Source organism: Trichogramma pretiosum, unplaced genomic scaffold (genome assembly GCF_000599845.2).
Source record: "Trichogramma pretiosum strain Unisexual culture from Peru unplaced genomic scaffold, Tpre_2.0 scaffold107, whole genome shotgun sequence".
NCBI lineage: Eukaryota > Metazoa > Arthropoda > Insecta > Hymenoptera > Trichogrammatidae > Trichogramma > Trichogramma pretiosum.
In genome coordinates this window covers 1-12,442 of record NW_019640861.1, presented here as the reverse complement: position 1 = coordinate 12,442, position 12,442 = coordinate 1, and the positions used below count along the sequence as shown (strand labels likewise).

The following is a 12,442-nucleotide window of genomic DNA, read 5'->3' as shown; positions in this document are numbered from 1 at the left end:
GCGATCGCTTATTAACAGGAAAATCAAAATTCATTAATTACGTTGAAAATCTGTCGACTTGATTTGTGAGTAGAAAAAATCGATGATGTACTTTTTCATTTTTTTTATTTCAATTGCAATTACAGCGCCATCCATGTAAAGGCGTTATCACAATTATTGTTTCTATATCTGACATATGTATCGAAGCTTAATGTTATTGATTATTTTTATGTTATTGGCGTACATTCATTATTTTTCACATTTATCCGTACATAAGTGAATACGCGCATCTCGCTACAGTTTTTTTTGTATCGTTGAAAAATTGTCAAATAGTAAACGATGTTTATATAATAACGTGCGAATCATCCCGAGCTTTGATCCTCGTCAGCCAAGCAAATGTGCCGTAAATCTTCGTTATCTAGGTAATCGATGATTATTTCACAGCAGAGAATCGGCAATCGGTAGCGGCCCGTCAGCTCCAACAAAGAATCCAACGCCCACGGCCGGCAAAACAAACTCGCCAGTTTCTCGCGGAGACTCCGCGCCACGTCGTGCAGCGTCAGATTCAAGCTCGCCATTATCTCGTTCACTCCGCTCGCGAACTCCTCGTTCTTGAGAGTGTCTTGCAACCAACGTTCCTCGAGATCCGCCGACTTCTTGAGCAGTCCGTGCTTGGCCAACGCGTCCATGATCGTCAGCGCGTCGCTTCGTTCCAGCTCGTATCCTCTCTGCCGAAGACGTCCGACGACCTTCATGGTGCCGGACATCAGTTTCAGATCGAATTGAAGTCGGTGATTGGAATGTTGCGCCTCGAATCCCCGGTCGAATTCGTCCGCGGTGGGGAAAACGAAGCTCGACAGATCGGCGCCACGATCCAGCAGGGCGTCCACGGTATTCAGCGAGAGATTCGTCACGGCCCAGTGCAGCGGCGTCCGGCCTAACTTGTCTCGCGCGTCGATGCGCACCGGCTGATTCAGCTCGTCGTTGATCTTGAAAAAAAATTCCGTCAGGCCCTCGTCGAAGTATCGCTCTCTCTTGCAGATGACGTGCAGAGGAGTCTCGCCGTCCTCGTTGGACAAATTCGGATGGGCGCCGCGTCTCAGCAGCGATTCGGTGGTGTTTTTGTTGCCTCGAGTCAGAGCCAGGTGCAACGGTCTGTTACCCTTTTTGTCTCGCGAGTCGATCTGCATCGTCTGCTGAATGTCGTCGTTGATCCGAAAGAACAGATCCATCGTGTCGTCGTCGTAATTATTACAAATGACGTGCAGAGGAGTCGAACCCTCTGCATTGGCTAGATTCGAATGAGCACCTCGCCTGAGCAGCAATTCAAACATCTTCTTGTTGCCGTTGACCAGAGCCAAGTGCAATGGCGTATCACCCGCTTCGTTTTGGGCGTTTATCTCTACCGGTTGATGTTTCTCGTCGTTAATTTTGAAAAACAGCTCCGCCAATTCCAAACTTTGACCATCGAAAGATTCCTCTCTCTGACAAATGATGTGCAGAGGAGTCGATCCCTTTTCGTCGGTTATATTCTGATCGGCGCCGTTTCTCAGCAGCGATTCGACCTTCTCTTTGTCGCCGCTGACCAGAGCCAAGTGTAGCGACAGATCCTCGTCTGCTTCTTGCACGAGCTCGAGTAATCCGTCGTTTGTCATAGTCATTGGTCTGAGCACAATCGCACGATATATACACAGTCGTTTGTAATTCAAGCTATTGTTTTATTTCGCGACACCCACTGTACCGTTGCAATTGATGCGATGTTTCTTTGTTTACGCTGCGGCGTCGTAACGTCTACTGAACTTGTATAGATGAAGATTCGACAGTGTGGATCACATGCCGTTGCGGCACTGTCGTCTGCGCCCTAACCGACACATTCTCGAAAACACGTCGAGTCGCGCCCGCGTGCATCAATATTATTGAACATAAACATGCATCGCACAACACAAAAAGAGACATCGGATTTTATGAATGTATGAAGTTTTGCATGATTTTGACTTACGTTCCATAGGTAAAGCTTGGGTATGGCATAACAGCAAATTTGATGTTTATAAGCTCAAACATATTATATAATATATTTTATATAAAAATAATATTGGACTCGAGTTCATTGAGACGAAATTTTGCAAGCATTCAAATGTACTACCATGGCCGAACTTTAGAGTTGCGATATATGATCCGAGACGTAAAAAATGTATACGCATACAATGTTAACGACGTGCCCGCCCCCGTCTATCGCAGCGGCTACAAAGTTTGCACGTCGTACGAATTTCGCGCTGTCGAGCTATATTACGAAGTCGTCCGAAGCGCCGCCACTCGAACGACCTATGAATGTTATAACGCAGAAAATTTGATTTGGACCGAAGGCGAATTACTGCCTCAGTTTCTCGTGCCTCGTCCTTTGTTACAACGCCGCGCGTATGAAGTATACCAGCGACAAAATCTTGTGAGTTTTGTTTGCGCTTCCGAGTCCGACGCGGCAACACGCACGACACTCAAGCCCTGCTTGATTTCTATTATCCACATCGTCTATTCTAACAAAAGGTATTTATTCTTGCATTACAAAAAAATAACGTAAAACATTGATCGCTTGTAGTTGCATTTGATTTAAAATTTCTTTACGAAAAATAATTGCTAAGTTTATTTTCTTACAAAAAATAACGTCAAACATCGTTCGCTTGTAGCTGATTTTGATTTAAGATTTCTTTGTAAAAAATAATTGCTAAATTAATTGATGTTTTATTATTTTGTTACAAAAATAACGTTAAACATTGATTGCTTGTAGCTGCATTTTATTTTTTTCGGGATATGATTGCTAAGCTCAGTAGTGTAAATCGATCTTCTGTATACCGCGATGAATGTAATGTGCGCCTTCGAGTCTCGCGTTCGTTTGAATAAAAGATTAAGACGTGTATTTTTAAAAATTGTATCTTATTGATACCATCTTTATAACGGATCGCCGTTCACATGTTCGCAGAGTCAAGAACATGCAGAGGAATACGCTCGTGGCTCTACTCATCAGTGTGACGCTGCTGCAGCAACTCGATTCCGTCGACGCTATAATGGCTTGCGGCTGTCAAGCTGGCTGCGTTGTCCTGGTCGTGGCCTGTTACACCGCAGCTGGTTTCACGTTCGGAACTGTGGTGACTGCCGCCGTCGCTCCTCTGGCCATCTTGGCTTGCAACGCAGCTTTCGGGTCTTGCTCGGCAATGTGCGCGCCTCTATTGGTTGCACCCGATGCCTAAATGTGTTGACTTCGACAATTGACTTTGGCTTTTTAACAACTTGTCGAAATTTTCAATTGTATCTTAAAATCATCAATCACTTGTATGCACAATAATAGTTTTTATGAGCCTAAATAAATGAAGATGAATTTATTCTGAAAACATTCTCTAATCCATTACTATATCATTCATTTAACATTGATTCGGCGCGAAAATGTGCCGGCAGGCTCGACAACGCACGGATCATATAATCCAGTCTTCTGACATATAACGCGTCTTCGAAGATCGAACGGCGTATCTCGCACAGTGCAGCAGCGACAGCCGTTGAAGATCCAAGTCTTTGTTTGTTTGCGTCAAGGGACGGTGGTGATAAAAAGTCTACTTTCCAAAATACTTGATACTCCTTTCTAGGTAATTCTTATTCATGAATTTTTTCTCATTTACGTAGCAATTATTGCTGCGGTTTTTTGAATATTTTTGGCTCGAATGATACAAGTAGTAAGTTAATTTCTACGCGTACAATAGAATTACAGTTTGTAGCAATTCAAAAAAATCTATCTCCCGCTTATTCGAGGCACTTTTTAATTTTTTCTCAGCGCGACGATAATATGATAACAGGGACGTATATTTTTACTTATCGCAAAGTGAAAAGTTAAATTTGACTCGAGTTCATGGAGAGGAAATTTTGCAAGCATTCGAATGTGTTACCATGGCCGAATTTGCCTCGGTTTCTTTAGAATTCAAGCGATCATCGAGCTGCGATTTATGATCCAAGACGTAAAAAATGTAGTATATACGTACAATGTCAACGACATGCCCGGCCCTCTATCGCAGCGCAGCAGCGACTTCAAAGTTTACGTGTCGTTCGAATTTCGCGCTGTTGTATGCTATATTACGAAGTCGTCCAAAGCGCCGCCACTCGAACGACCTCATATTAATAATTGTTATAGCGCAAAAAATTTCATTTGGACCGAAGCTGCCGAGTCCTTCGTTACAGCGCCGCGTGTAAAAAGTACCGGCTTAGGCGACCGCAACTCTCGTGCGACTTTCATTTGCGCTTCCGAGTCCGACGCGGCAACACACACGACACCCAAGTTCACTCCACGCACGACATTCGTATTGGGTCCTGCTTGATTTCTACTATCTACATCGTCAATTCTAACAAAAGGTATTTATTCATTTATTATAAAAAATGATGAAATAATTTAGAATGTAGCTGCATTCGATTTAAGACTTTTTGCGGGATTTTGTTAAGTTCAGTAAAATATAAATTGATCCTCTGTGCCGCGAAACAATGCGCGCTTTCGAGTCCAGTAGTCTAGTACTGGTTTGAACGAAGGAACAATAAATATTTCGAAAATTCGCATCCTATCGTTACAATCTTTATAACGGATCGTCGTTCATTTGTTCGCAGAGTAAAAGGATGCAGAGGAATAAGCTCGTAGCTCTGCTCATCGGTGTGATGCTGTTGCTGCTGCAGCAGCCCGATGCCGCCAGTGCCGGACCGGTGGCTTACGCAGCGTGTTTGACTGCGTGCAACGCAGCTGCTGGTGCCTGCTACCCTGTGGCCGGGGGAGTATTTGGCACAATTTTGGCCATAGTTGCTTCACCAGCGATTCTCGCTTGCAACGCCGGTCAGTCGGCCTGCATGATAGCCTGTTCCCCTGTCTTGTTGGCACCCACACCCTGAATGCTTGGACTTCAGCTTGACATTTGTCTTTTTTATCTGAAAATTATCAATATAATAGTCATGTAACAGTAATGTTATACGTTTTTGTACTTTTCTAAATAAAGATTGATTTTCAAAATATTCTTTAATCGATTATTATCTTTATCATTCAATTCAAGGATAAAAAATTACAATTCATGAATAACAAGATGAATACACGTGAGTTACTTAAAGATGAGAAATTTCAAACTTTGTTTCGGTAACGTAATTAGCGGTAGGTAAGACTATTCTTTTCGCGTTGATATTTCGATGTAGTTGCGATGTTGGCGCGCGGGGTCGCAAAAACCTCGATCGCGTAAATTCTTCTTTGTATTTGTATGTTTGTTACATCTAACGATTTGAGTGTGAGTTTTATTCGCGACCGCCGTATTGCGTGGAAAATTTAATTGCGGAGATAGAGGTGCTTCGATATCGTTCCATAGTCAATTGAGTATAAAGCTGTTTGTAAGTATATTCTGCTGTAGAACTCGTAAAGAAGGAGATCGAACAGCATATCCAGCAGTGTTGCAGCGACGGCCGTTGGAGATCCTCGTCTTTGTTTGTTTGCGTCAATCGACGGTGGTGATAAGTCGACTTTTGACATACTTGATATTCCTTTCAAGGTAATTTTTATTCATGTTCTTTTTTCTAAACTATTGCTGCGGTTTTTTAAATGTTTTTTGCTCTAGTGATAGTCAATTTCCACGCCTACAAAAAAAATCAGTTTGACAAATTTTTCAACTTGCGTACCTATATGCAAAGTATAAAATCCGTTCAAGTATTCAATGTTTCTCCCTGCTTAGTCGAGTCACTTTTTAATTTTTCTCAGCTTGATCATAATATCATAATAACAGAAGTACATATTTTCACTTATAATAGCATGAAGCATTGGTCGCCAACTTGGCAATGTAACATTTTACTGCATGCATTAAACATAGCTATTGCATCGAGCTAACATTCTTAAGCTGACTCTAAACGACTTTCGCAGAATCGAATTGATCAACATGCTAAAATATACACTCGTGACTCTACTGGTGATTTTGGCGTTGCTGCTGCAGCAGCCCAATACCGTCAGCGCCGGACCGGCGGCTTACGGCGCGTGTCAAGCTGGCTGCGCTGCCGTGGTCGTCGCCTGTTACGCCGCAGCCGGTGCCACATTCGGGATGGTAGCTGCCGTCGCCGCTCCTCCGGCCGTCGTAGCTTGTAACACAGCTTTCGGGACCTGCTCGGCAATGTGCGCCAAACTTTTACTTGTTCCTATCCTGCCGTAAATTCTTATTGGTTTCTTTTTTTATTGATTTTGCGTCGTTACGTTGACTGTATCAGAGAGTAACGTTAAGTAATTAACAAAAGTTTAGTTAAATACTTTTGTTTGGTACACATTTATGACAGTTATTATAATATAATATCAACAAGTTCGCCGATTTAATTATTCTATTTTTCTAAGTGTTAATAATTTATCAATTCGTCTGATTTAAAATAAAATAATTTGAAAATGTTCATTACTATGTTTGTAATAAAAATCGTCTCATTATCGTGACCTTGTCGTGATTCCATAAACTTAAGGACTGTCAGTTTGTAAACAAAAAGAATGTTTAAATAAAATACGATGTATAACATGACTTTCTTCAGAAACTTACATAGGCATGGATTTTATTGAATTCCTCGTTAATCCTTATAAAACCATAAGTACCTTCGCAGCTCTAAAGTTACTGAGTCTATAGATCTCGAGAACATTAATTCAAATTCGAGAATAATTAATGGAAATATTGAATTTTGTTTTAGCACGCAAACGTGCCGGCAGTCTCGACAACGCAAACGATAGGCAAGACTTTTCGCGTTCGATAGTTCAACGCAGTTTTGCGATATTCGCGCGCTATGCCACAAGTGCTCGATCGCGTAAATTCTTCTTTGTATTTGTATACATCGAGCGATTTGAATGTAAGTTTTTTTCGCGACAGTCGCAACACACGGGGAAAATAGATCGCGAGAATTTTGAGGCGCTGCAGTGTATCGTTCAGTCGTAAAATTCGGTTGTGTTTGTCTGTACAGATTTCGCGAGGACGAACGAAGGAGATCGAACAGTATGGTATACAGCATCTTGCAGTGTAGCATCGACAGCCGTTGGCGATCGAAGCTTTGTTTGTTTTCGTCAGACCAGCAGTGGTGTGATAAGTCCACTACGATTTCTGCTACTTATACTTTTTGAAGGTAATTTTTATTCGTCAATCTTTCTGCGCAACAATTATTGTTGCTACTTTTTATATAATCTACGCTCGTGCCGACCGAAATGAATTATTTATTAAAAACGTGATATAAGTAGTAAGCCAATTTCCACGTGTATACAAAATACAAATTCCGTAGCCACCCGTTTAAATGTTCAACGTTCTCGCGAGTATAGCAATTCATAAAAACCACTTCTTAATTTTTCTCCGCTCGATCATCCACCATCGATCGCCTGCAGCTGTATTTAATTTAAGATTTGTTCTTGGAAAATGATCGTATAATTTAGTACTGTAATATTTTGCTGTTAATAACGATTATTTACCATTACTGATGCATCGATCAAACATTTCTATGCTGCTTTTGATACGACCCTTAAACGAGATACATCATTCGTATTTTCGCAGATGGACTTCAAACAATTCTTTATTATAATACTTTTGGCCGTTTTGTCGTCTACCGGCCTTAGGTACAGGTTTGCGGAGAACTGGGAATTCGTTATAAACCTCAACTTGTTGGGGCTGTATGGGTTCCGCCGACTTTTTCAAGACATACGGACTCGCCACTTTCAGTAAAATCACGTTAAAACAATTACGATGTATACATGTGATTAACAATTATTCCATGAATAAAATAAGAAGAAAATATGATATATAATATAACTTTCAATAAATAAATTTGATTGAATTTTTCTTTAAATTTAATCAATCCATGAATACCTTTGAAGCTGAAAAATATACTGATTCAATCATGATCTAAAAAACAATAATAAAAACTGACATTTTCCAGCTTTGACGTTGAGACAGGGCAAATCAAAAATAGCATCAACGCAACACTTCCACTTCTGATTGTACATGAAGGGTAAATATGTCCTTAAAAAAGAGCAACTATAATGATTATGATAAAAGATTCAAACTACGGACTTTAAAGAAAGATTTTATCTTTATCTATATGTTAAGTGAACTATTAGTTAAAACTTTGATAAAAAACAGAAAACAATATGTCTGCTAGAAAAATAATTACAAAAACTAGAAATTTATAATATTAATTACTATTAAAGATTAACACATTGGCCTATGAATGATTTTCAATAATGTACAACTATTTTCTTTATTTTCAATAATTCTTTACATTTTCAAAAAATTGTCTGGAACTTTGTTTAAAAATTCTTGTTTACTAATACTTTACTAATACTTGTTTAAAAATTCTTGAAGAATAGTAATGCAAAGGTAGTGTCAGTAAGCAAGGTATAGTACTTATAGTCTCTCATGCAAAATGAAAGGAACATTGATTATTACAACGTATTCCTGTTGAATTTTTAATAAATCAAGTTGTACACTTCTGGGGTATGTTATCTTTATCTTTATAACCATAACTTTTGAATAACTACCAATAATAACATCAGCCTAAGTTGTTTATTTTATTTTCATAATAAATGTTCTATATGTAAGTGAAATGATACCACTCAAACATTTACACATAAATTGGTGTACACTATGAATTAATGATTTGTGCTCAACACTGTATGCTGTAGGCATGCATAGCGTGCTGCTCCATTTCTAAAATTACATAATAAATGAAGTTTTTGTAAAATGAACATTTTATTTTCAAACAGTTATTCAGTTTGGAAAGTATTCTCTGCTGGTTCATTGTTCAATTCTACTATGGTTATTAATAGTGAAATCGAAGAAAATCACAAATGGTTAACGAGAATCCTCAGCTCTGAGCTGTCTGTTCAAGTAAAAGTAATGAAAATCAGTTTTCTGTGGCCATTTCAAAATAAATATGTTGCCTTCATAGGAAGATCATGCACAGTGCTATACTATATAGCTTTAATTTTTGGTATGGTATGTGTTATTAACGTGACTTTGATTTAGATATTTCATTCATGTTAGATATTTCATTCATTGATTATTCAGATTATGAAGGTAATCGAAGATACGAAAGAGAAAGGTACTAACAGTAGCTCAATCGAGGGTTTATTTCAAAGTATAATTGTAGCGGTGATATTATATATGTATATGTACATGTCTGTTTATTTCAAGAAGGTTCATTTTCAAGTGAAATCTAGGATTATAATATTCTTCAATATTATTTGATTACAATACTTCATACTTTATACTTTCTAGATCATCACATGCATAAAAATAATGTCAAAAATACGTAAAAGCCACGATCTACGAGAACAAAAAATGGTTGATAACATGTTTCGAAAGGTGAATGCCTTCAGTTCTATAATATTGGGTTAACAGTTCTTCCTTTTTTTGTTAAAATTAATTTAAAGAAATTAATTTAAAGAAATTTAAACCTTATATATTTGTCATCAGTAATGTTTATACTTATGAGCATAAGCTTTGGATCGGCTCCATTATTATTTAAAATTTTTGGCTCATGGATACTCCCAGGAAATCAAACATTCCAAAAAACTCTGCCAATAATTTGTGATTTTCATATCGACATGGATAAATATTTTTATTCTTTTTATGCAATACAATTATTTTGTGTAATTAACAATGCGAACATAGTTGGATCAATGAACAATATTCAATGTCTAATTATTGGATTTATCATGGGCGAATTTCATTGTTTGCAGTACGTTAGAGTTAAAATCTCGAGTAAACTATTTTCTTTCATCAAACTGTCAATGATTCAACTTACTCAATTTTGCATATTAGATACTTTTTAAAAGAAACTGATGCTGGATACCGCAAATTGCATAAAAATTCAGAAAAGGCTCATAATTTCCTTATAAAACGATTGAAGCAAGTAATAAGAGAACACTATAAATGTATAAAGTAAGTAATTTTCAAGTCGACATAATATTAATTATAATAAGTTACTTTCAATAGGCTCAAATCTAACTTCTCGAAATTTTATTTTTATTTATTCCAAATAACAGACCGATGCACAAATGTCTTTTGCAGATTTGGGCTTAGTATGCGTAATTAAAAGAACACCAAAGCAAAAATGGTTTATTTTTCTTGATAAAATTTAAAATATTTTTAAATTAATCTTTTGATTTGCTCGGGTCTTGAATTGACGTTTGAATTTTTCTGGAGTTTTTTAATTAAATTGGTTTCGAGACGTAGTTTCGAATGAATTTCAATTGATTTTTTAATTTTATTCAATTTTGTAATAATTTTATTTCAATTTAAAGTTTTGACGAATGGAATTGACATATCAAAAAACGCATAGTCATATAGTAAACCTGTAGTGCAGTACACGTTTGCATTTATGGCCGTAGGCTGAAAATTTTTTCGGAGGGGGTTAAACTGGGCTACTTATGTATAGCTTGGGTTACTATCAGCAAATAGTATAATCAAAAATTCCGCTGGCTACGGCCATGTTTGCATTAATATGTATACTAACGATCCGTGAGTGTAGACATATGCACGAGCTATGTACTGTTTGCTACTGCTCAGCATTTTTAAAAAATTAATGCATCATGTGTTTTACAGGATTTATGAAAATCTACGGAACATAAGCAATTCAATAATGTTTGCGGGGCTCACAGTGGCATCGTTCACTCTCATTACAAGCGGCACTTTGGTGAATATCAAAGATATCATGTTGAGCGATTTTTATACTTTCTCGTGTAACAAGAGCCAAGTTTAAAATTTGATCTTATTTATCTTGATGATTTAGGCAGTAACGTCGATCAACTCTGACATTGAGTTAGGTGTGAAAATGATCGCTGTGTTCTGTTTTGGCATAGTATCGACAATAATAATATGTGTGATATCACCTCTAAAAACGCGATATATTTAACATAATCAAAAACNCACGGAAATATACCCTGTGCTATAAGACGTCTCGTCTTGGCACTAAAAAATTTTTTATACAAGACCACAGTAACCGTGAGGTTACAAAAGTCCCGTCTCCCGACGTGACATATGCATTCCAAGTCAACTTTTAAGTAACGCAAGCAATGACATGTTTATTCAAAGGTAACGCTCTAAGCAGAAAATTAGAATTACTTACGTAGGATAATTAATTGTATTGAACTTTCACGTAGTTATCGTATCAATTGGTACGAATACCCACCAAAAGCTAGAATTTTCGTACTATTGCTTTTGGTGAGGACGCAGAAATTTTTTGTATTGAATGCTGGATCGTACATCGATTTAAATTTCGAAACTTGCAGTACGGTAAGATGTTGATTTCATTAGTAAATTAAATAATTTTTGACGGCAATAATAACTTACATTATTTTCTGCACGTAGATATTTTAGTTGCCTGTAATAAATTCAATCCTTAAATAGTGTATCATTCATTAAAAAATGGCATGACTTAAAATAATAAAAAAATTTAATTTCAGGTAATAAAATCCTCACTATCTTATGTAGCAGCTTTCAGATCGTTTTATGCTACGCTATAATTTTGAAAATTAAACGTATATTAATATTCAATGAAGCAATAGAAAAAATGTATTAAAATTAATTTTTTCCCAATAGTGATCTCTTAAATACACAATGCCTATAACAACAAAATGTACAATAAAACAAATCAATTCACAACCCCCACATACTAAAAAGATTTTTCGGAGATTCAGAACATCAAGTGCGAGTGACTGTCAAGAGAGCAATTTTGAATTGACCGGCCGTCCTTGCAACTTGCTTACATGATTCTCAGGCTCAGCGAGGGAATCCCAGTTCTATATTGTCTGCTTTTTCTGACATGATATTTTAATTCAGTCGCGATATTCGCGTTCTGTGCAACAAACACGATTTTTCCTCGAATTTGTTTAGTAAGATATCAATTGATTCGACTGTGAGTTTTCTTCGCGGCAGTCACGACGACACACGGGAAAAGAGGCACTGCGGTATCGTTGATCAGTTGTAAAATTCGGTTGTGTTTGCATATGTGAGGACTGAGGACAAGCGAAGGAGATCGAACGGCGTATTTCGCACAGTGCAGCAGCGACAGCCGTTGGAGATTCAAGTCTTTGTTTGTTTTCGTCAACGGTCGGTGGTGATAAGTCGACTTTTGATACACTTGATACTCCTTTCAAGGTAATTCTTGTTCATGATTTTTTCTAAACTATATAAAAACTATTGCTGCGGTGTTTTATATATATTTTTTCCTAATTTACACCAATAGAAAAACAGTAAATCGTATTTACATTCATCGGTTTGACAAATTTTTCAACTTGCGTAATTCTTTCTTAACTGCATCAAAATTATTGCTGCTGTTTTTTGCGTAAAGTAAAAAAAAAAACAGAAAGTCGTGTTTATACATAGATTGTTGTCGAGTCACCCGCAAAGGGGCGTTGTTCAGAAATCGGAATGATTAATATTCGGAAAAACATTTT

General features: G+C 37.4%; 2 protein-coding genes and 1 long non-coding RNA gene across 3 annotated transcripts; 2 read left to right on the top strand and 1 right to left on the bottom strand.

Moving 5' to 3' along the window:
* Positions 1 to 341: 341 nt before the first annotated feature.
* Positions 342 to 1,640, bottom strand: LOC106655416 (ankyrin-3-like). The gene has a single exon (XM_023457483.1). The coding sequence runs from the start codon at positions 1,638 to 1,640 to the stop codon at positions 342 to 344; it is 1,299 nt and encodes a 432-aa protein (XP_023313251.1).
* Positions 1,641 to 5,453: 3,813 nt separating this feature from the next.
* LOC111693234 lies at positions 5,454 to 6,257 on the top strand. The gene is made up of 2 exons (XM_023457475.1): positions 5,454 to 5,531; positions 5,897 to 6,257. The coding sequence occupies exon 2, from the start codon at positions 5,913 to 5,915 to the stop codon at positions 6,177 to 6,179; it is 267 nt and encodes an 88-aa protein (XP_023313243.1). The 5' UTR covers positions 5,454 to 5,531; positions 5,897 to 5,912; the 3' UTR covers positions 6,180 to 6,257.
* Positions 6,258 to 6,907: 650 nt separating this feature from the next.
* On the top strand, positions 6,908 to 7,808 carry LOC111693233. The gene is made up of 2 exons (XR_002763366.1): positions 6,908 to 7,119; positions 7,539 to 7,808. It is a non-coding gene; the product is annotated as an uncharacterized LOC111693233 (long non-coding RNA).
* Positions 7,809 to 12,442: the final 4,634 nt, after the last annotated feature.

Excerpts from the sequence above, each read along its gene's own strand:
- LOC106655416 (XM_023457483.1), bottom strand. The coding sequence starts at position 1,640 with ATGACTATGACAAACGACGGATTACTCGAGCTCGTGCAAGAAGCAGAC.
- LOC111693234 (XM_023457475.1), top strand. The coding sequence starts at position 5,913 with ATGCTAAAATATACACTCGTGACTCTACTGGTGATTTTGGCGTTGCTG.